Below are 24,990 nucleotides of genomic sequence, written 5' to 3' on the forward strand. Positions count from 1 at the left end.
CACCGCATAAAATATGCGCCGCAATCGAACCTTCGTTTTTGCAATTTAATTATAATATTTGACCTTTTATTATCACCGCCTGAAACAAGATCCTTTGTTCTTCGTGATAAATATTTTTCACTGCTTACCAGTACGACATACACTAATTTGCAAATAACTGCGTTTCAATTTTCACCGTTTGAGAGCAGTACCTATCAATACTTTCTGCTTTGTATGCAACCATTTGTTAAATGTTAAATAGGGAGGAAAAGGGAAGAAGATTAAAATCTATATACATAAATATTTTGATATATTATATATTATATATATTATATATATAAATCAGCGAAGGTTAGTATTCAACTAGAAACACTATTTACCAGACTATCGATGTCAGACATTGAATTTAGAAAAAAATATTGCTCTTCAAACAAAGATTTCCACAACATTTTCCACATAGCATATTCATAAAAATTTTCTATGGCGTGTACTCCAATACCTCTACAAGCCAGTGCACGTCTCAATAACACAGCGTGTTAAGGAATAAGGTTGGAAGAAGCTGACGTAACAATTCAATTATCATACAGCGGATCGTGCGAGGGGATTCCACAACATGAGGTCGTAATAAAATCATTAAACGTACAGGGGGTGTTGGCAATCGTGAGAGGTTCGAGGTCGCGGGTAACTAGCAGTGGAGCAATGGTATCCGCGGAATTCAGAGCGGAATCAAGCCAGAGCCCATTATCAGAAAAGCAGGAGGGTAGAAAATGTCGGCTTAACACGGAATATATGAACCCCTCTACGCTCCCAAGCAACGAAATTGGTCATATCGTGGGATTTCTCGTGCAGCAATGCCGTTGATTAGTCGTTGCTGCTTCACGACGGGAAAAACCTGGAAATAGAAAGAACGAAAGAAAGATGTTCCCTTTGCCGCGTACCAGCAGAGGGACGGAGGAAAATGCGGCCGGAATAATGGAGCGTGGAGGAACGGCGCGAACCAGAGGAACTTTTCTTCTCGAGGAAAAGGAAGAAGGAATCGAAGAAAAATGAGCACGCCTTCGTAGGGAACTATGATTGACGGCGCTGTTTGTTTCAAACTGCGGTTCTTTCTTCGAATTCGTAACGATTACTGACGGGCCCCGGGACATTTCCGAATATTTCCGCCGGTATTTGAACATAGGATCCTTGGCATAAGGGATGAAATGAAAGAAAGAATTATGGTACAGGTAGAGGGAAAATTGCAATGAAAATTGTAATGGAAACATTTTTTTAACACATTCACTGTCCCATTACGGTGATGCATGGTATTCTTTGAACAATATCGTACTTCGTTCTATGTTTATCAATCACGAAAGATAGTTTTGTGGATAACGAGTGCTGAAACTCTCCCTCTCTCTCTTTCTCTCTCCCTGAAAGCAAGACCCGATATTTCTGTCATTTCCAGAATTAGTATAGGATAAATTATATAGATTTAATCCAATTGCATTTTTTAAGAAAGAGAAAGAGGAACAATGCTTTGTGACAGATTATGTAACACAAAAGTCACTTTGAGATATTTCATGCAGGATTGTAATAAAATTCTCTCACTAGATCACACTTTAATATTAATTTTTACTTCCTAAAGGATAACTTGAAGAATTTTAGTAAAAATTTCATCTACGCAATATCCATGTGAAAGTTTAAAATACGTTCTAAAATACGTGTTATACATGTAAGTGACGTTGGAAAGGACGGAATAAGTAAAAATTATTTGAAGTCAACTCCAGAGAATACGTCGGGTGTGGCAAGACTTCCTAACCAAGATTAAAAATTGCTCCCTTTGTAACCTTTGTGACAGGACGCCGTGCATTGTCGAGAAGGAAAATCACCTTTCTTGTTCCCTTTCCTGAATACAGTCTCCTGTATTCTACCTCATCATTTTAAAGTATGAAGTTGGTACAAGTCACGCGGAATTAGATAAACATAGACGAAATTTCTTTAAAACTAGCGCTCGCAATTGCACCGACTCAGCTTTTGTAGAAATATTCAACCAAATAACATAAAATACAGAGATATTAAAATTTGAAAAATCTAAAATTGTATTTATTCCGGAAATTTCTATAATACGATCAATCAGCATGTTTTCTACTGAAAGTTTCGGAACTTAAGGCTCCTTTTCTTCAAGAAGAGGAAAATTATAAATGTTTGTAAATTTATTTATGTAGTACTCTTACTCTCTCTCTCTCTCTGTCTCTTTCAGTTTTTATCAAGATGTAAAAATATTACAAGAAACAATGTTTATATTGTAAATGTCGATGTACGTAGCAGCGACCAGAGATCAGAGCTAGTAAAGTATAAAAGATTAATGGTAATGATAAAGAATCACTGTATTTATTTATAGTGACTTGCATCTACAATGATGTACTGTACTGAATGTAATCGATCACCTGTGAAAATGTTAAAACTTTATTAGCGATTTTAATTGAGCCTTTGATAGCCAGTTACAGTGGTTTATAGTACTGTAAGCAGTCAATTAAAGAAAACTATAAAAATCAAATTGCTTCTATCACAATCATGATTCCTTCCTCTTTCAAGAATTCGGATCCTTTATGTTCCTACTTCTCCGATCGTATCACAGAATTTGTTTAAAATATCAGTTACACAGTTTTTGTAACAGACTACTATCGAATCAGCAGGCTGCACAACCGTATCAAAATTCCAGATGTATCGCGATATATCCGATAAGGTATGAAAGGCAACGTTCATTTCAATATCCCGTCGTAAACATTCTCGTGGTAGTCATCCATCGATAATCGCAGAAAAATTGGATGAAATACTCTCGTACCACGACGACAATCCTTGATATCGAAGGTAAAGTATATCATTCGTGACATGTAAGCCGAACGAAATTCCTCCTCCACCCTTGTTATTCGTTATCTACGATATCACTGGTATTGATACATTTTTTGGATATTTGCAATTAGCTGCATGCTCCTTTGTTTGTCGATATCTGAGACACAAAGGTATTCCTCTCTATTACCTTTCTTTCAGCAGTAAATTTAACAGATTGATAATGTCGTCTGCATTCGAGTCTCGTGTTAATTTTCAGTTCGTTTTTAATTCCTGCGGGGTGAGATCGAGCAACAATAATAGTAATATGGTTTAGAACGATGGTAATTTAGTTGTCCGAAAAAAGAAAACGTAAAGGTTCGTCTGTTAGTTTTTCAAATTAATATACATATGTATAGTAATCTTATTATTTGAAATAAATTGAAAATTGTGATATGTGCTTCTATGGCATAATTTAGCCGACTTTAATAAACGTTCAAATTAATGAAAAAAATTGAGAAATATGTTACAAATGAATACCTTCGATAACGAAAATTGCGAATACGTACGCAATGGAATTGTCGATTATTCTGCGAAAGCAGTTTATACATACAAAACGGGAACGAACTCAACGCGTAAATTAAAATTTTCGGCGTGCGTGCAAATTATAGGCCTTGATTACGGGATTTAACCGCAATAAATTCTGACCTATATTACAGGATATTGGGATTTCGGGTAATTCCCGCAGCTCTTTGCACAATGCGCACAAATATTTGCACAAGCCTAACACGTTAAGGTTTTCTATCTTGTCTGGCCATAAAAAAAATACTGTTTATAAATCATAAACTTTATAATGACGCTTGCACACTCGATAATACATTACTCGAGTCAATATATCAACAATGAAATTACGGGAACCGATAATTGATAGCAATTTATAAAACGTTAAGAAATTGAGTTTTCTCGTAGGAACTTCGATTGCTACGACTTTTCTAACGCGAGTATAGAGTTATATTGTCAATTTAATTACCAGGTTTGTATAACCTGGACTTATAACTAAAGATTGAATTTATTGAACATCGGGTTTAGTATCGAAGTGTAGGAAATACGATATTACTGTTTACGGAGAGAATTACATAAAAAGTTCGATGACGAGCAACAGGTAACGCTAGAATCTTCAATTACCAGGAATAATTTAATATTACTGTTTATCGGTTCCATTGTGTACTTATTACGCGTGTATAGCCAAGTATATATATTGATTATTTATAGTTTATAGTATATAAATTACATTCACAAGTATTATAATATAATACTATATTTTAATACTTCGCAAATTCTTCAGAATAATTTGAGAAGTTATCCAAAAAAAGGGATGAACCTTTTTAAAAATATAAAAGTAGGATATTTAAATTAGATGAATGTTTCCGAGAAATTAATCCTGTATATTGGCGAAGTGGACACCATATTAATGCAAATCGAAACTTTCGGAATAGAGCAGGAATATCATATTCTAAAGCTAACATCCTTTTAATTTCATAATTATGAAGTTGCTTACTGTTACGATACATTTTTATGACTTCACTTAAAGATAATAAATTCAGAACTCTATTTTACGGAAAACAACAATTTATTAAAACTATCGCATTTAGAATAGTATTAGTATCGCAATTATACTTTTCTATGTTACATAATAACAATAGCGGAAGTAAAATTAAAGCATTCGAGTATTTGCAAGATTTTCAAACATTCCAAATGCTTACAAGTTGCTTTCCCCGTCTCGCAAGAATATACAAAAAGCATATTTGACGAGACAATTTTGTCCCAAATCCTAACAACTAGTCTGCCAATAATCATTTTAATCTTCTTCGTTTAAATTTCACTGGCTAGAGCCTCGAAACCTCGGTCATCAAACGGTATTTTTCACCGGGATTGCGTCTAGCAAAGCAATTAGAAACAGTCGTCCCGAAACACGGGAAACGAAAACTCTTGCAAACTACATAGGTAATTCGGTAGCGGAGGGAAGACCGAAGTCGTGGATAGGAAAGAACTAACACGGGAAATGTTATTTTACAATCGAGATTCGCGAGGCAAAAAAATACCATGTGAAACGGTCCATTTCACTGGGACTAGTCTCGTGTAGCAACGCGGTCGTTAACGCAATGCGAAAACACGGCAGTTTCCTACTTTATTTCGGCTTTTAACAGAAAGAACAACAGCAACAACAATAATGTTACCGTCCTCGCGAACGTTCACCAAGCTCAACGGCTGATTTTCAACATCCGACTAGAAACAGAGATGGAAAATTAGAGAAACGGACAGAGAGAACGCGATCTCTATCACGCTAATCCCACGAGATTTCGCGGCTCTCGGCTACTGATTTCAAGCTGGATTATAGTCGGCGCTGAATGACCACTGCCAGCTTCAATTCTATACCCGAAAACTCTGTTTTTCATTCTCCTAAAATCATGTACGTTTGTTGCTTGTTTAAACAGGAATATTGAGTTTTTAAAGACTGTCGCTGCGATTTTGCACGATTTCTAATGTATTCGAAATATTAGAGTTAGGTGAATGATTTCAGTTTGAAGAAATGATTTCTTATATGAAAATTTCTACTACTTTTTTTTTTTACTTATTGCGCTTCTGTCTCGACAAAAGAACAACACTAAGATTATCAAAAACACTCGCATGTTTCCAGTAATTGTAAAAATAAAAGATCCGATACCAGTCGAATTATCGCATCTCATTTTTTTCTAAATCTTTATGAATTATTGAACAATTTTCTAGTAATTACTTACTGTTCTTGTAATTGTCCGATATTGATGCATACTGCGTGCCGTGATGGTGACCCGATATTTGCCCCAATATTTCCAGATTCCTCGATTGCCGTCCTGAAAAAGGCACAATGGAACAGGAACGTTAAAGATCGGATCACGATTAATCATAACGGTAAATTAGGTGCTCTTGAGGATAAAGGAATGTTTCCGATGGGTCGGAGCTTTCTCTCATTTTTCTTATCTCCACCGAAGATTTTCAGTCGAAATTCCTTTGACGATTTAAATGAATCCTTATCTCGATGAAGAGTCTCTAATGAAGCAGACCAATATTTTCAATGAAAGCTCAGAACCATGAATAAAAAATTTACGAATACCACAATTACAATAGTCATAATAATCATTTCAGACTATCAACGAAGCAAATAAGTAATAATAATCAGTCGAGTCTATGGTTTGTTAAAATAACTGATCAAGCTATTTACACGCAATTGCTCTTGGTCAGCGAAACTATTATAGGAACGTTAAATTAGGTCTATGCCAGGGGAATGCTAATGAACGAGTACTAGTTGGTATGTTAAGTGTGGTTTTGAAAGTGGATGAACAATTATAGCAAAAGGCTGACGTACTGAGTGAAGTTGCGTAAGCTGTGTTACAATAATTAGATTTAATTATATTAATGAAGATTGTGCTGTTTACTATTAATAGAATATATTAGATATCAATTCTGAATTATTGTAATGACTACGCTTTTAATTGAACTGTAATTGGTAAACTATGATTTTAGATAGTGATTATAGGATCTTTCGAAAAATTATAAAGAATGGAAATTATTAACAAGTCTACTTTACTAAATATCTTTAACGAAACCTACGGTTCCAGCATTTATTTTTATATTATAACTTTGCAACAGTCTCAACTGCGAATTATATGAACAAAGAAGTAATGGTAGATGATTGAACATGTGCAGATGTGAAGAAAAATCAAAGTAAAACATTAAAGTTACGGTTAGTCGCCGATTATGATTAATAATTGACATCTATGTTAACAAACGATCTTTTTTTTGTAAATTTTCCCTTTTAGTTGCATTTATCTTTATCATAATAATCTCATGTTTTATTTTCGTGAATTATCCTACACAAAAACTATGGTTATTAAAATTCAACCAAAAGTGGTTTCGCTGCGCTTCCTTTCGCCGGATATTCGAGGCGTTAAAATGATAATTTAAAGTTGGAAATTGTGACAACCTACGGTCGAAAGTTTAACGATATTCCGTGAGGACAACTGCATGCAGCAATTCTCGTAACTTAGACAGACTGTAGCTCTTTTCTCCGCGAAAATAGGAAAAACTGGTAAATAGGAATATTGCATGGCACAGTAACAACTAACTTCTTGCGGTATCATTTTTTCAGTAGACATAACGATGTACTTGCAACACGCAATTGAACTTGCTCAGACTCATCTATATACATACATTTCTCGGTTATCTTCGTTCTGATATCTTTATTACTTCACACGCGAAAGGTTTATCAAAGTATCACGTTAAGCACCTCGCGTGATACTTTTTGCAGTGTAGAGTTTATGTAATGCTTCAAATAATATTCCTTTATAAGGGCAAGATATTTGATCATTTTGTAATGACTTAATAAATCGCTCTATAGTAATTGGTACGTGTACCTACATACTTTGGCTCTTATAGGCTATCGTAGGGTGAAATTTCAAACCGTATGAATTTTTCCTTTCACATTATCATCGTAATATTACTTGTAATCGCAGGAAACAATAATTGTACTATGTACCATTTTGTATTGAATAATAATAAACCATCCTATCCCAGTCTTATTTGATTTTATTGCTTGACTATTTTAAAACAGATGTTTTTTCTGAGTTATGATAGTGATTAAGGATTAGTGTATTTATTAGAATAAAATATCATCATTAATACCTTTATAATATTTAAATAAATAAAATCTTTTATTTTTTTATAAAGATTCCAAAGTTTGTAATAACTGTAAAATTAAAAAAAATCATAATTAATAATTATAAATAATCATAATTAACATAGTTGTTTATGAGACATGATAAAGATTTCATTAGGTACTTGTAGGAAATAAATTTATTATATACAAAGTGAACCATCTAACTTGCACGCCTAAGTAATTTCTAAACTGTGTGTTGTTTGACAAATTTCTGTATACAAAAACTCCATTGTTTTAGGGAAGGTTTGATGTAGTATATCTGCATGTGTATATATTCTTTCCTTGTAAATGGAATCGTTTTGCGTAAAATTCGAAATAACAAAGTTCCATTTTCCCAATTCCATTTGGTCAAAGATTTTATTTATTCTTTGCTGTCACGAACAGCTGAAGTTAATTTTCTCAAATTCAGCGAAACGTCAAATCGAAAAATTCTTTAACGTTGCACCTTACAGAACTAAAACAATTTCAGGATATAATAACAAGCATTTTTCTCTTTAATTATGGCAATTTCCTACAGGGTTTTATTAATACAAGTATCTGTTAATTCAATTAATTTCTTCCTAAACCTAATCAACTATAGTCAAATGCAAAATTATTTTATTATTTCTGCTGCGTATGGAATAAGCTTACAAAACATTTAACTCTGACAAACTGTGAGAAGATGTACTCTATCAGATATAAGTGATTTCGTAACAAAAAAAAAAAGAAAAAAATTCACTTTTTGCTCGTTTCATGTATTTTAAATAATTGACAAGTAATTTAAGTAAATAACAAACAAGTTGACAATTTTATCTGAATCGATTTTTAATTGAGCGGAGTTCCTGTAAAGATTGCAAACATCAAAGCGATCATCGATTTCTTATTATCCCACTTTGGAGTTTATTTCACAGTTCGAGGAAATGCATTCTTAGTAACTGTTCGATCTTTCCATTCGCCGATAGAATTGTAAGTTATTTAAAAACAAATGTTTCACTCGAAACTCAGTATATCACGGTACGTCAATAATTTCACTGGCAACGCGAATTGCTAATAGCTAAAAATGAAAGCTCGGGAAACAAAGGGTACGAGCGTAATGTAAACTTTGAAGCAGCGAAGAAGTTTTCTTCGCTCGAAATTCGAGAAGATAAAGTTCATATTACTCCGAAGAAAGTCCGACTTTAAAGAGCAATTCGTATTTTACGAAGCTGTATTTAAATCAATAAGGACAAGATTATAAGTACACAATGGAAAAACTTTCCCCATAATCACTTGCATTCAGGTGTTGCCAATTAGCAAACTTTACTGTCCTGCGTTATCTCTCATCTTTGTCTCAGGAATCCATTATCTTGAAGTATTAACGACGAAAAAATGTATATTATTTTTACGTACTCAACAACTTCCTGAATTACTATAACACTTTATACTTTTCATAAATTTTCATTGTGTACAGTGTTCATTAAAGAAATTATTAAGATGAAACTTGAAACATAATTTTTGTTATATTTAGTTCCATATGTTAAAGGGAGGCTATGAGTTAAATTTGTGTATAGTATTATATAGTTAGAATAGCTTATTTTCATCAAAAAAGAATTCTATCTTATATGAAAATTACGGAGGAAGAATACAATTACGTTTCTTATCTACTGCAAAAAAGCAGTTCCAAAATTTGATATGTTGACGATCAATAATGTTACCAAAATTCATTTCCTATTTAATTTCCATAATAAACATGTAGTTTTAATAAAAGTAATTTCATATGTCAAAATTGAAAATATTTTAAAATGTATTTTATTTTGTCTCGTGGTACATTTAATACTATTTAATTATTTAAATCAACTATGTTACACACGACAAAGCAAAGATAGTGAAAAACTAAACGGAACACCGTGAAAGTAAAAAAGAAAGAAAAAACTATTTTCCCAAATTCGTCTCTACGAATGGCGGTACTTCGCTATTACATTTCCGAGCGGAAGTTGATACGTTGTCAATACATTTCACTTGTCAAACTCGTGTATATCGATACTCGTATGTACAATTTCGAAAGTTCGCTTGCAAATTCCACACAATGGATGCATGACGTACCAGGTACGTTTTTATGGATTGAGCTCTGTTCGGATTAACCACGAACACGGGTTTCGCAAACATAGACCAGGAGCTCTTCAATGGAAGTTGAAAACAATTGTTTGTGCCGGCAAAACGTTCCCCAATATGCCGCTATCAAAAGATCACACAATTTGTACAATTCTAATGTGCTCTTTACGACTTTAAAGAAAACGTAGGTATCGAGTCTTTCCATAAATACTCTCGTGTTCGTGAGATGACAAACAGAATATATTGACTCGATATTGACTTCATCAGTTTATATCAATACTATTTACAAAACTTCTAGTTGCTAAAATGTAAAGATGACGTTAGAAGTCACGATACAACAGAAGACGATACTAATTAATACCAACTCTGTGATACCATACCTAAATCTACTAACACTATGCATTAAAGTAGATAACCGAGCCACGAAGAGAAATAAAAATGGAGTTCAAATGGTCGAAAGAAATAATTTCGTCAACATAACCAACTTCGAATAATCATTTTAGATCTGCCATGGGATAACTGTTTTCATCCCAGGTAGTAACCAGAAAGCAGAAATAATAAAAAGCCCTTAAATCTCTTAAAAATAGGTAAAACAAGAATAACTGTGGAATTCAGTACTCCAGCGTACTACAATACATATCCCAGAATGAAACCCTCGAACAAGAAACTAAAGTAATTATTAAACTAGAACTGACAGTTTAAACAATTAAACCTTGCTAAACAAATTCCATTTCATACCTCAAAACTATAACTATTCATAATACCATTAAATTGCCAGCGTCTTCAGACCAAATACTTCTTAGGAAATAGTTACTGTCGCGAATAATCCGCGATTCTAGGAAACCTTCGAGTGATTTTACCTCGCTGCTGGGGACGGTACACCAAAAATTCAATTTACGGACTTGCACCATAGAGATCGGAAGTTATTCGAAGTTTCCTCTCCCCCATTTCTCTCCCTCCCTCCTTTTCTCTCTTTCTCCCTTTCCATCCCTCTCTTTCTTTCTCTCGTAAATAATCAACGAACGACGGTTTCCCGATGATAAGTTAACGAATTCGCAGATCGGTATTCTCTCGGCGCCAGTTAGAATCCCCTGGAAAGCGAGCAGGGTTGTTCGTCAAAGATTCCATTGAAATTCGAGAAATTCGAGAAACGGCGCGATGAGAAGAACGGAGAACGAAACAATGATGTTCGCGTTCACCACGGTGTAAGCACGCCGGTGGCCGTATTTTTCAAGGCTCCTTTGTGCGCACCGCTTTCAAATTTCGCAGCTACGCCCGAACTTGGGTAACTGAATTCTATTGGTCACAGCGAGTCGTGCTGGTATTCTCCTGAAGCCATACTCTTAAGAAAGCTTTCATTGTTGGAATTCGAGTACGAACTATATTTCTTCCTCTACCCTTCTTCTTTCTTCTTTTCTATCCTGTTTTCACGTGATCCAAGCGCGCGCCAAGTTTTCCACCCACATATCAGGCGTTTATTTAGGACGTGGTCTTATCATGGAACGATAATATCTTAGCTGACTAAAGAACGAGTCATTCTTTGTGTTGATTTATGTGTTGTATTGCTACGCCTCTTACTTTGTTATGGGTGGAAATGTTACAAAATATGCGAATTTTAGAATTTGCCGATACCGTTTACGTCATATGTAACGTGAAACGATTGCTAGATATATTTCTTAGAGCTAAGCTGAAGATCCATCGAAAAGCTGAGATAACCCGTGCTACATTGAGTTTAAAAATATTTGCTTTGATACATATACAGGGTGGATCAGCTAAGAGTTTAAGTTGAAATATGTTCGATACTATTAGTTATTATATATAGGAAAATGTTTCAGATAAAAGTTGGGTGGTTTCAAAAGGTGCATGTGTTAATGTTATTGGTTTTTCAGTCGGTGGACGCGTAAACGTCATGTGAAGATCAACTTCACTTTTTTAGATAGAATCATATATTTTTTAATACAATGATCGATGCAGCTCAATATTCCCTATAAAAAATTACTGACCTCCTTATATCGAAAGGTACCATTAGTTTAGTAGATATTTTAACCTTTAATTTGCAAAGCTTACTGCATGAAAGATGATACGTTCCACAAATTGAAAGTCACTTACCCCGTGTACGAAACCGCTTTCGCAGCTAGCACAACACTGCTATTAGTTTAGTTATGCTATTAACTTAGCTTTTAGTGAAGACGTTTCTGTGTATATATATACTGGAGGAAATATCTTTAAACTTGGCATAGCACAGCTTAACGTAGCTTCAAACTGTAAATATTCAATTTTAGAAGATTTTCTTCTACGTAACTTATTGCCTTCCTTTCTCATCGTCATCGTCATCTTCTCATTTCTGGCCCGTTTTCACGTTGCCCAAGTAGACACTAAGCTTTCCACCTACGTGCGATCAGGCTTATTCTATCGTGTTGGCGTTTATTTAGGACGTGGTCTCATCATGAAACGATAATATCACGGCTGGCTAGGCAACGATTAATGGAGCAATCTCGGCTGTGACTGATGTTATACGCAATCGGGAAACAGCTTCTGGCTTTTCATCGGTCCCGGATATGTACATCATGTGCAGGGATTGGCTGGCTTACGCGGACCGTCCAATCTATTCAGTACCGTGAAATTTACTTTACGGCTTATTGCCCGGTGTTTAGAGTAAAATGTTACCGGTCATTCTGGACCAACGTGTCATTCTTACTCGTACGCTCCGCGGTACTTCATTTCGATGCTGATGCAAAGAAAACGACGTGCACCAGGGACACTCGGGTATTTTGACAAACGAAATGCGGACGGATTTTCCAACATACCGCTGGAGAGGTTCTTGTTATTTCTGAGAATTAAGAGTGTTTTTGTTCCTTTCATGCACGGGCTTGACCTTACATTATTTGGACACGTTGAATGTTTATTACGTTGCATGCATACGCTGAAAGGGGTTTTTCTTATTTATTCCATCCGTACCATTGAGGTAGGAATAATCCACTAAGTTCAAAAATCTAATTCAAATGTCGTTTGACCTTGTGCAGTTAAATCGAATTTTATTCGCGTGGGTTATCAAAATGAGTTGCTGATTGGTGCATGCTTATCATCATAATGATAATAAATTGGAAGTTATTGTCCGCGAGCTGCATTTGCAATTATACTGCATTTATATAACGTAATATTCGTGTTGCTATCGCCAAAAAGCTTGAAGTAGATTTCAGTTAAAATTTTAAACGCGATATAAACTGCATGTAAAATCTAATGTGAACAGGCGGAATTTACACACCTGTCGTGGTTTTCTATGGCATGGTTTCGCTTTGAACACAACTGATCTACTCAAAGTAAACTTTGCGGGACTAGTCTACCTAGGCAAGGGAAACAAGTGACACTCGACTAACTGTTGTTCGATTAATGTGCGTAACAAACGCGGTGAATCAAGAACGAACAACGACATTTCCGAAGACAAGACGTAAATATCCAAATTAGAAACAGGGCAATTGAAAAGATGATCATTCAGAAAAATATTTGAGAAAAGGTAATAGCTACGGTTTGTACTAATTACTAATTAGTAATTCGTGTATATATTCGATTAGTGATAGCCACGTAAATTTAATGCTGAAAAGTAATCGAGTGAATGTTATGATCGTGAGGATGTAGTAATTAATAAATGTAATAATTTAACAAAAAGTGAATTCATTTAAGCAAATTTATGTTGTAATAATTTGTTATAATATTTCAATGCTTTTATAGTAAAATATTTTCATCCAAAAGCATTTTTGAAAGCTAAAATAAATCTAAATAAATCCCGTCAGAAATTTATTAATTTCGGAAAGTTTGAAATTGAACATTGTTATAAAGCAGATGGATTGTTTGGCTATAAAGAATGCTTGTCAGTCGAATTGTAAAACAGTCATAATGAAATTCATTGATAAATTCATTGAAAATTGTATAATGGAGAATGATTTGTTTTATTCCATTTATAATTCAAGGTACTTTTCATAAACAGTTTCACAGTTATAAATTACAAGGTACATACATTTTGCAAGATATCTAATAAATAAAGTTATTTCGATATTCATTCATTTTTTTGATAGATAACATTTTTATTAGAAAATTATTTTGTAATAAAAGATTACATTAAATTTGATGTATCTATTGTGGAATTTCTTTTTCTATATTAATAAATTGATAATGTAAATTAGGTATTAAGGAACAACTAAAAAAACTAAGCTTTCAATTTGCTAACGTTACGCACTTGCGTACAAGTTTAAATAAGCTTATAGGAAACCTGGAAGAAATAGTGACAATATCCTCATATTATTATATACAAATATAGACCCTCAAAGAACATACTAAATAGAGAACTTAACACTTAGGAAAGAAACATTTTCTTGAACATACGAATTTTGAACTCCATAACTCTTGATCTTAACAAGTTTGACATACTTTTACAGAATCTCGAGTCTCTGTAATCTGGCATTTCAACTTCTTGCGAACAAAGCGGTATTAGCGAAATTTAGTAAACTGGATAAAATAAAAAGCACTTTAAAGTTTAAAAAGTCTGCTTCTACTTCGACTTTCTGCTACTTCTATGCATAAAATTGAACTTTCAAGCGTAGAAATGAGTATAGAAATATCTAATAAGACTAAACATTTTGTTTTCATAAAATTGAGATAATATTACAAAATCATATTAATTCAGTATTAATTCTATTTACTCATAATTATTAGATTCATAAATTAGTTTGTAATTAATTTGTTTTTGTCTCCCAATTCTTGCACATTCGTAACAGTATGCATATTAACTAGTAATATTACACATAAGCTAAACTAAATTGCATTCAATGATTAATCGTTAATCATTACTGATTAACAATAATATAATATGTTACTGTTGCTACAGGAAGCAAGACCTTGTTGCATAAAAACGCATTAATTCTTTACTGACAATAAAAACTCCAATTTTAAATGTGTAGAATTTTCTATAATTTTTTACTGAAGGAATTATTTTTACATTTTTCTTTCATTGATTATCATCAAATATATTTGAAAATAAACAAAGTGTCTGAGATTAAAATCTACTTTCCAGCAGCTTTTGTTCCCTATTTATTGAATATGTACTTTGAAATTACAATTGTCTTCTAAATTATAATGGAGCTCAGGTGAACACAACACAACAATAAAAGAGATAACTAATTTCATTAGCTTTTTAGTAAATTATATGTTGTGTGCTTCAAAGAAACTTATCAATAGATCCTTAAAACAGGCGAGTGAAGCCTATTATAATATTAAAATACACAGCAATGGTAATTATAAATTCTTTGATATTTCACATTTTTTCTCTTTATTTAAAATTTCTGTACTCATATATATCCACGTAAATTTATGGTATTGGTTCTATGAAATTTCTCATTTATCCTGTCCACCGTATCCTTTGTCTATGTCATGAAAGAAAAGATGAAAATATATTTTTCATCCTAGATTTTATGCAGTAGATGAAAACAGCAAGTCGTTCGGAGCGACTTTATCAAAAAAGGAATATAATGACATAAGAGCAGCTGTCGACAACCATCGTGGCGTATATTTATTGTAAAACCATGAGTCACGCGGGACCAAAATCGATTTGTCTTTACTGGCGAATTCGTATCGAGAGGCGAACCTAGCTAGATCTATCTATCAACGGTATGAAACGATGAAAAAAGGTATTTCAAACAAAAAAAGAAATGGGGGAAAACAGAACGACGCGTCGAAGAACGATGATGCAATTGAAAAATTGACGTATCCCGTTAAACTGCTATTACATTTTTCTCCTACGAATTTCACCATACCTTTGATACAATATCTTCGTTTGTGTGTGACAACAGTAAAAAAAAGAGAGAAAAATGGATGGAAATGGAAAGAGGTGAAATATTCTATTAAAAAATGTTTGTGTCACGATCGAAATTTTATTTCACTTTTTTTTGAACATATTAATTCATATTCAACAAAGCATATTGGGCTTTCAATTGGCCGTTTCTTCTCCACTCTATCAATCTTTTCAAAGCTTGCACTTAACAAAAATTAGATAGTAATTAAGGAGATATACAATTAAAACACAATGTTCTTTTCTATTTAATTGTTTATTTGAGTTATTAGCGACGTAACAATGTTAATTTAACAATTGTGGAACAAAAGTAAATCGTAAATCGGTGATAAAACTACGACAAATCTTCTTAAAACCTGCACCCATTGAAAGCTAAATAATAATTAAGGAATCGGTTAATTAGAAAAGAATGTTAATTCGACAATGAAGAAACTAGCTGAAATGGAATCTTGCACTCCCGTTTGAAACCAGAAGAGAAAACAGTGGGATAGTTGGTGCAGTTCCCATAATTGGCCCGCGTTCCCCAATATTAATCAACGTAATCAGAATCGCGAACTGCTGAAGATAATTTCGCTGCATTGTTTATTCACTTTGTCTCGGCGAATGGTTCGCGACTACATGTAAATTCCCGGAGGATCAAAAATCCCGGAGCAGCGGCGCCGCGAACTTGTATGTGGAAGCTACTAATACAGCTTTATATACCCAGAGGAGTATTTTACCCGAGTTCCTTCGTTCCGGTCTGTCGCCACTTTTCCGATAGGCTCTTTAACTAATTCAGGCATCGCTACCGTGACATCCTGGATAAAAATTCAGGGGGAATTGAAAAGGAAAAGAATGAAGTACGAAATTTATGGAAATCCTCGTAGTAACACCAACGTCCCCGTATTATGGCGGCGACCATTCCCTTGTAATGCCTAGTCATTACAATATCAAGGGTAACCAGCGAACAAAGCAAATACAGCAACGTAAGGTTGTTTGAAACGTCTGAGCTTCAACATGTTAAAATTTAATCTTCAACTTTACGCAGAATAATCAAATTCGATTAAATCGTCATTGGTTTCTAATATGGTAACGGGAGAATGAGAAAATATCGTGCAGTCTAAAGTCCATCAAGAGAAAATATCAAAGACAAGAAAATAATTCGAACAATATTATGGTAAGATTATTTGAGTCAGCAAGAAGGTATCTTATAAAAACTAATAAAATAATTAAAAAAATAAAAAAAATAATTTACAAGACAAATTTAATCATTGTTAAATTGACTTAAGTATCTTCCATGTGACTTAGACTGGGGTCATACCAGACGGACGTTGCTCGCGTGACTCTGGCTTTAAATAACCTTACTTTAGCCCATTGTTGAAAAAAATAAATGAAATATCAGTGTATCATTGTACTGTCGACGTTAATTGTTAATTTAGCTTTGTTTCGTGGTGGAATAAAAGGCAGCGGAAATAATTTGATCATTAACAAGGTTCAATTAAGAGAAAGAACGACGGAAGTATCACGGGAAAATAAAATATTCTTTCTAATAAGGAGAATTGTACCGTGATTAAATTTAATTTTCTTTTCTCTATGAAATTAAAAGTGGAAGAAGCGATTGAGTTAACGATCATATTTTATTAAAATATTTGAATCTTTCTGTGGAAATTTAATAAATTGTATTAAAATAGAGATATTGAAGGAAAGTCTGGAGAAGCACCGGAAAATATACTATTTTAATATTTTCTGAAAGCACCTTACTGTAAAGACAGTTCAAAATTTGGCACGTGAACTACTTCTCCTCACATTTATTAACCAGAAGGAATCGATCGGGCTGCAATTTTTACGAGTCGTTTTTCATGCGCAACATATTGTCATCTGTCCATGTTCAGCACAGAGAGAGGAAAAATTATATACGAGGTCAAGCTATTGACAGTGGAAGTACGGTGAAATTAATGAGGCTTTGGGAACATACTAAATATCTTCAAACTTAATTCATAAAAATATCTTTGTATAATATTTCAGTTTCTTTTTAATTAATCGTTTCAATATTTGCATTAAAGTATTAAAATGATATTAATCGTTTCATTATAACAGTTTAAATATTAAGATTTGATTTAAATATCTAGTTTGAACAAATACTAAAGTTTAGATGCAGTATAGATAATCGAGTAGTTTCATTATTATCCTAAGTTGAATTTAAAATATTTTATGGAATGATGAAATTTACGTAGGTAGCGTAAGCTGACAGTCAAATATTTGCATCGAATATCTGTACAAATCTATAAATTTTCCGATTCCTCGACAAAAGAGGTATTTCTTGAATGCATTATCAAACCGTTACTTTCAAAGACGCTCAATATCTCATCATCATCCGTATTCGAAGCAAATCTCTCGAATTTATCGAAAACCGATACCAGCTTGAGAAAATTATCTTCAATGCTATGTGCGATATAGATAACATTACCCATTGGTCAATACTATAAATATGGAAACATAAAGCCGTAATATTATTTCACGGTAAATATTGGAAAATATTGGAAAATTGAATTCAAATGCCTCGAAATGACATTCGCAAAATATCTCGATCGACGTTGAAGGAAAGGTTTTCAAGAATTGTCCTACTTCCTGTAAGACTGATTAATTCATGAGTTTGCACGTTTTCAATGGAAATATCCCTGTTATTTTAAATTTCAATATTGCCACTAGCGCTACTACGAAAATAAATCTTTGTTACATTTATGAAAGTATAATTTTGAACTATTTCTAAATATTTGAAAAAGCAACGTATTCGTCGTATAGAATATAGAATATATTTTGCTCTATTCTATTCGTTTTTAAAAGTCGATATGTGGGATAATCACAAAATATAGAGGCACTTCCCTATTGTTAAAATTATCACGTGAACTCGCGTAGCTTTCTGATACAATTTTACTAATAAATTACGAGCAAGATTGCATCTAACTATAACTGTTAAATCCAATTAACATGGACTTCGCCTTTCGTTACACAGCTACTCGCCAGATTCACCATGGTACTTGTGACTGGAAATTTTACAAGAATTATTGCTGCGCAAATAACGCTGGAATTTCTCGCAAACATGGCGATCGATAGAAATAACAAAAGAGTTCTCTAAATAAACGCAGCGCAGCTCGGTGAAAGAGAAGGAAAGGAAAATTATGCTTTCATGTTCGTGTTTGTTGGAAAAGCGGGTTTAAACGATCGCACAACGTTCCATGGCATTTCATCCTTTCCACCGATAGATAAAAAATCGATTCCCCGATATCTCTTTCATCTTTTTTCTATCCTTGGACTTACCGTTGGGTGACTTGACGGTTTTCGATAATAAAGACGTCTATTTTCATGATAATGTATGGAAGGTTAGAGCTACTGGGGACTTTCGCAAATTCTGTTCGTCGTCCCATCCCTTTTCTAATTTCCCCGGAATTTTATCTCTCAATTCGATGAAGATTATATTTGAAGTTATTTTCACTTAGTACTTTCAGTTAAAACTCCATGTTTTTTAAGCATGTTAATAGAACGATCATTATATGTAATACACATATATGTAGAAGAATTGAAAACGGAATTTTCAAATTAAATAATACCTGTATAAAGAATGGTATTCGATATATATAAATACGATGTGCCCACTCAAATATCATGCACAATTTTTCGACAATTTAATAAAAGTTAAATAAAAAAAGGTTATGAACCAAAAACTCATCCCTGTTGAGTGAACTGGGCTGGAAAGATAAATGTTCTACTTCCATTGCAATTAGCTTGTTGAACAAAAAAAAAAATTAATGTTTTATGTTTGTTAAAATTGTTTTAGTGCCCTGTAGGTAGAACGCGATGGAAAAGAATTATATCTCTCTTTTTACAATTAAACAATTTTTAATTACAGAAATAGAAAACATTTTTTGAAATGTTTGTTTGAGTGTTCTCGTTATAAAAAAATGAGAATATTTTTATAATGATGAATACAGAAATAGTATTTGTGAACAAACGTTTTTTAGTAGGTATATAACACAAGCAATGGAAATAGAAATTTCTAATAAGATACAAATAAGGTATTACACGTATCTAAACTTTTACATAATAAAATGACACACGGCTTAATACATTTTATTACTAAAATAATTGAATAGCTAACTAAATATTTCCAAATTACAATTAACAAAGTATACATACATTACCATACTCGAGGTAACGATTTGTTAAATATCCAATTATAAAATTCCACTTTATTTCCTTCAAATCCAGCTAAAAATAGTAGGGAGAGAAGAGAATTAGCAGTTACCTCTTCCTTATCCTGTACTTATTTTGATAACTCAAAGTCGCGCAAATGCGGAGATACACGAGCCACCGGGGATATTACAGAAACTCGCAGGAGCATAAATTTAATTTTAAGCTCAACCCTGTTAATCTTTCCCTCCTTATACACGACGAGTGCTTCTTAGCCGACGTAAAATAACGAACGCTATATGCAAAGAGACAATGACGTAGATCGCAGGACATTTACTTAACTTACATTATGTAAAGATACTAATTGTTAATAACTAATTTGATAGATCAGAAGCTGCCCGTATTCTGCATGTACATATACACCGTATGCTTCTTTAAATCAATTTCTATCATTGTCATCTAGATGGGTCATAAGATCAGGATATTTGTATAAAACATTAAAACAGACACCTTGCATATACATGAAACTTTTGTTACAACTTTAAATATACACGATTTTCTCCTTCATTTTATGATACTCTATTTGACATAATTATATATAATCATCAATTATATCTATTATGTATAAAATATAATGTATTTAATATGATCAAGCAAACATAATCTGCTTAAAAATAGATATATTCCATATACTTGTATTTACACAAGTTTCAAACCCCAGACAATAATTTGCTAAAAATGTTAATAAGATTCGAATCATTCTCAAGACATTTGTCACTCATTCTTTAAGGCTCTTCACCCCATCTTAAAAAAGTCTCGAATTATTTATCTCAGTCTTTGAAACCCCTAAACTTTCATTACTGACCGATTTTAATACCTCGCCATCCCGTTTACACTTTTTCTACGAGACATCAGGGACGCATGAAAGATACGAGGAATAAAAGGGGTGAATCTCGAGGCGTGAACGCAAAAATTGGATACCGTGAGATCAGAGCGGTACGAGGACGTGGCAATTGCACAGCAAATTAACCAGGAGCGTCGTAAAAGTGTGAGAACGGTTATACTTCGCCCTAAGCTGCCCCTCTGTCGGCCATTGCCGGTGCCACTAACACTCTATCGTCTACCGACCAGCGGTTACCATTCCCTTCTTTGGTCTTCCTGCCCTTTTTTTGCCCGCGAACTAAATAAAATATGGATCAAAGCAGCGAAGTTTCTCTCTCTCTTACTCCAGGCCAAGTGTGCCACTCGCAGCTGGTAGTTGGGGATAAGTTTCCAACTTTAGAACGAAGACACCCCTTGTGGTGAGTTTAGCACCCTTGTATCGAGGTTTTGTACACGTGCACCAGACGGAGAAAAGCTGCTGCTGTTGCTGCTGCTACTTGTGTTTCCGCCGTGTGCTCTTACTAAAGGGCTTGTTGCGAACGAACTGGTATACATGTAATGGGGAATGAGTTGCTGGAACTTGCCAGGTTAAATCGCATTTCGGAAGCTTTCTTTTGTTTCTTAGCAACGATACTCTCAAATGATTTTCTAGTGATACGAGCAGCGAGCTGTGAATGACTCGTTAACACATTCAACGAGTTGGCAAAGTAATTTTTATTATGGATAGACTTTTAGAAGCTAAGCTAATTAACTTCATTTCTTATTCGCTTCTTCACTTCATTCTATATGTATATGATCAATATTTAATTCTCGAGAAACAAACTATGAAATAATTCCTGATAGTATGTCTGCTTGCAAGTGGGAAAAAGAACTTCTCGTAGAAAATATAAACAATTTAAATTCATAAATATCTCCACGACCAGTTTCATATACCAGATACTGGAACTCCTTAAAAAGACCACTTAAATTCTTACCGTTCAACCAACTTAATAGCCCTCTTTCCTCCAAAATTACAAACATTCAATACCCACTCTCATCGATCTCCTAAAATTGTTCAGACTCAACAGCTCGAAGGGATTTATATTTCTGGCGTTTCTAAAAAATTAACACGAAAGTCACAGAAAAGCAATGGTTTCCAAACGGAATTTGCGCGCACGAAACCACCTAACCTATTGATTCTAGGTCTGGCAGAAGAGTTGAAAAACAGTCGATATGTACGTAGATCCGATAACTTTCTGAAGTTCACGGATCTCATTGGCGAGGAGAAGCGGCTCGAACGGAGCAAAAGTCACGGTGCGGTGTCGAATCAATAGAAGAGCCGATGTAAATCGAACGCTTGGTTCCGTGTTCGCTGACCAAGCAAACACCACAGTCGCGGGTAGCGAGATCTCGCTTTCGAAAAAAAATTCCACGGTTCCATCGAGCGGCAGTCATTCGTCTGTGTTAAAAAGGGATTCGATGTCGATATCGGGGCATACATCACACACGTGATCGATGATAGCGATTCGAGCAGATGGCTGCAGCCAGTTGTTTCATGCGCGGATTGAGAGAGGAACATTGTTTCGGCTTAAAGATAACGCTTTGTTTCCGCTGCTACGCCGGGAACAATGCACACAAGCGAAAATCGAATAACGCGCGTAAAGCTCCAGATAAGCGGGTGGAAAAAGCCTCGGCTCAAGCAGCTTTCATATTTCACCACCAGGCTCGCGGCTCTTCGTCGTATTTTCCATTCTATCCTGTTCTCACCCTTTTAATTACTGATAGAGAAACGGGCCCCGGTATGTGCACCGTCTGGAACATCGATCGCGGCAACATTTAATGGAATCGCGTATACCGCGGTTGGAAAGATTAAAAGTCGCGAGATTTTTCCACCTTTCCCCGGTTCTCTTTCCCCCTTTTTTTCGGTTTCCACCATCGTAAAGTTATGTCGTAAAGGTGTTTGAAAAAGATAAAAAGCGTATGGAGATTTTGTGAGCAACGAGCAGATAATTTTTGGGGATCTATTGGAAAGTTTGTGGGTGTAGTAATTGGTAAATTGGATAGAAAATGGTTGGCTAATATGAGCTTCTGAATTTTGTAATTTATATAAACACAGCTCTGTATTTTAGTATTATGTCAATTAATTGTTCGAGCTAAAGAAATTTTATGATTTCTTTAATTTTCATGAAGAAAGACGAGCGCTCAATACTACTGTTAGGGTACAAATGATTCATCGTTGGAACAAACAATGTATTAAAAGACGTGTAACGGTCGATAGAATTTTAAGTTAACGATGGTTGAGGTAAAAATTTTCCTTTAAATTTTTTTAAAATTCTTTGACAGAAAAAAACTCCAGTACTCTGATCAGTACTCTAATTAGTTTAGAGACATTAAAGGGTGTATCTTAATAACATGAATGAAACATTTAACAATTCGAAATTAATTGAATATGCAGATGAAGAGCAATTGCAAGTAAAAATATATGCATATTATATAGAAGATTAACTGTTTGGAATTTTAGCTAAATCAAGTGATTTCTTTCCTCTTAAAGAACGTACACACAACACAACCTTTTGATTAATCTAATAACCTAATAATACAATTCTAGAATTTTTTGTATTATCTTTATGAAACATCCTGTATACGTGGAAGTCTCCACTAATAACTGAACAAGTAATTAGAAAACTATTTGGGATAATTGTGTATGTGCTGAAACCAGACGATCCACGGTACACGAGGTAAAACGTTTGTTGCTAATTAAGATTCTCTTGTTACGTTGCTGTTGAAACTACGAAGATGCTCTTTGCTAGGAGTGAACTGGAAGTGGGAAAGCGCAGTTCTTTACAAGAGCTATGCTTCAAATTGCCGGGTCCTGGGAGCTGTTTATGAAGAGGAGCCCCATTTATTTCGAAAACGAGTGGCCATCTAACACAAAAGCAGAGGGCTGTTTATATACCTTGTTGAGTTACTACTAATTTAAGACTCGACTGGTTAAAGAAACGCGTTTTCGCTTTTGCTTCTGTCCTTGTTAGTGACTTCTCAAACATTAAATCTGCCTCTTTAGTTTTTGTCATTTTATAGCATACTTCCTACTATGTGAGTGCTCGTGTAGATTAGTAAAATGATTATGAGATTAATTTTAGATCTGTCAATTATTCAAATGTTAATCGATCATGAATCATGTTGATCGTTAAATAGATCAAGTTTTGCTGTCACAGTATGATGGCAAATAGATAACGTAATTTAAGAGTAGATATTCCGAAAAATACGTAAAACGTTCGCTCAAAAAAAATTATATAGTGCAAGAAAATAACATAAATAACAGCGAATTGCAAAGAAATTTCTGAGAAATCGTACCACTAAACACGCTCTTCTTTACTTCTTAATTTATGAAATTGATCAATACTACTTCTGAGCGATGTATATTTCATATATTTATAAAAACAATTATCTTTTCATCTGCTCCTCACAAGCTCCATCAAAACCAACCAATATCCCTATGTACATTTTATTAAACCAATTTTATAATATAAAATACTTCAAGACTAGTAAATCATTAAATTAATTAATCATTAATTAGTCAACAAATCACTAATTAGAAAGCATTCAACTCAAGTTATTTGGAATATTCGACCAGCAATTCAGTAACTGTATATTGTAGCGTTGGAATAAGTAGTTAAAATTGGAGAGCAGACAAAGCGCGAAAGATTGGTCCAGCGAAATCCCAGCGGCCAGTCCGGGCGTAGGTAACAGCTTTATGATTTATTCGTTCAATCATCGTAATGTACATCAACTCGAATTAGCGTGTTGCGCGTGGAGGCATGTATATCGAGTTATCGCGAGGATCGCAGCCAGCAAGTGGGTCCTCTGGTGTGTGCGTGTTTGTACGTGTGTGTAGAACGTGGCGACGTGAATGGCGAGGGCCAGAGCGATCGGGAGGCGAATCCGGCGTGCAACAAAATAGTAACAGGCCGCGGATCAAATGGAGCACTCTTTGACGTCGCGCGGACGCTCGGCTCTGCGGATCCCCGGTGTTCCCAATGGTTGTGAAACGATCGATACGCGAAACAAAGTGCGCCGGCCAGTGCACATTTCTATACGTTCCAATCCGAAGGGCAATTCAATTGCGGCGGACGTCCCATACGGCCATCTGCAATATTCTCCGCGAGCAATCGTCCTCCAGAGACCGTCAATGTATGCGCTCGCGCGCCTCCCAATGACATTTACATTTATATTGACACGGTGCTCGAATGGGTTCTTGAACAGTGGCGTACGCTTAAATGCATTTGCGGTGCCGGCTTAACGACCAATTTCAAATTTTTCCCCCTCGATCCCGATACCCGACCGATTTAGCCTATGCAACGAGCGTAGGAACAATACTATCGTGTTATCACCTGTGAACAATTGTTCGTTGCAAGATCCCAGTTACTCAGATATCTCTCTTGTCAGAGTTTCCATGGCATCTCCTTCATGACATGTTGGTTATTTTTATGGGATTTGGTAAAATTCT

At 34.5% G+C, this 24,990-nt stretch overlaps 1 protein-coding gene across 6 annotated transcripts in view; it reads right to left on the reverse strand.

Annotated features, from left to right (window-relative positions):
• LOC117204830 (neurotrimin-like) overlaps window positions 1-24,990 on the reverse strand; it is a 302,498-nt gene that overhangs the window by 61,663 nt on the left and 215,845 nt on the right. For 5 of the 6 annotated variants that reach the window (XM_033442605.1, XM_033442603.1, XM_033442601.1 and 2 more), the window contains exon 2: window positions 5,586-5,678. The exons of the other annotated variant lie outside the window; for it this stretch is intronic. In XM_033442605.1, coding sequence (XP_033298496.1) covers window positions 5,586-5,678 — 93 coding nt within the window. The remainder of the gene's footprint in view (window positions 1-5,585; window positions 5,679-24,990) is intronic. 6 annotated transcript variants of the gene reach the window in all.

The sequence above is a fragment of the Bombus bifarius genome, unplaced genomic scaffold, assembly GCF_011952205.1.
Source record: "Bombus bifarius isolate JDL3187 unplaced genomic scaffold, Bbif_JDL3187 scf7180000007984, whole genome shotgun sequence".
Classification (NCBI taxonomy): Eukaryota; Metazoa; Arthropoda; class Insecta; order Hymenoptera; family Apidae; genus Bombus; species Bombus bifarius.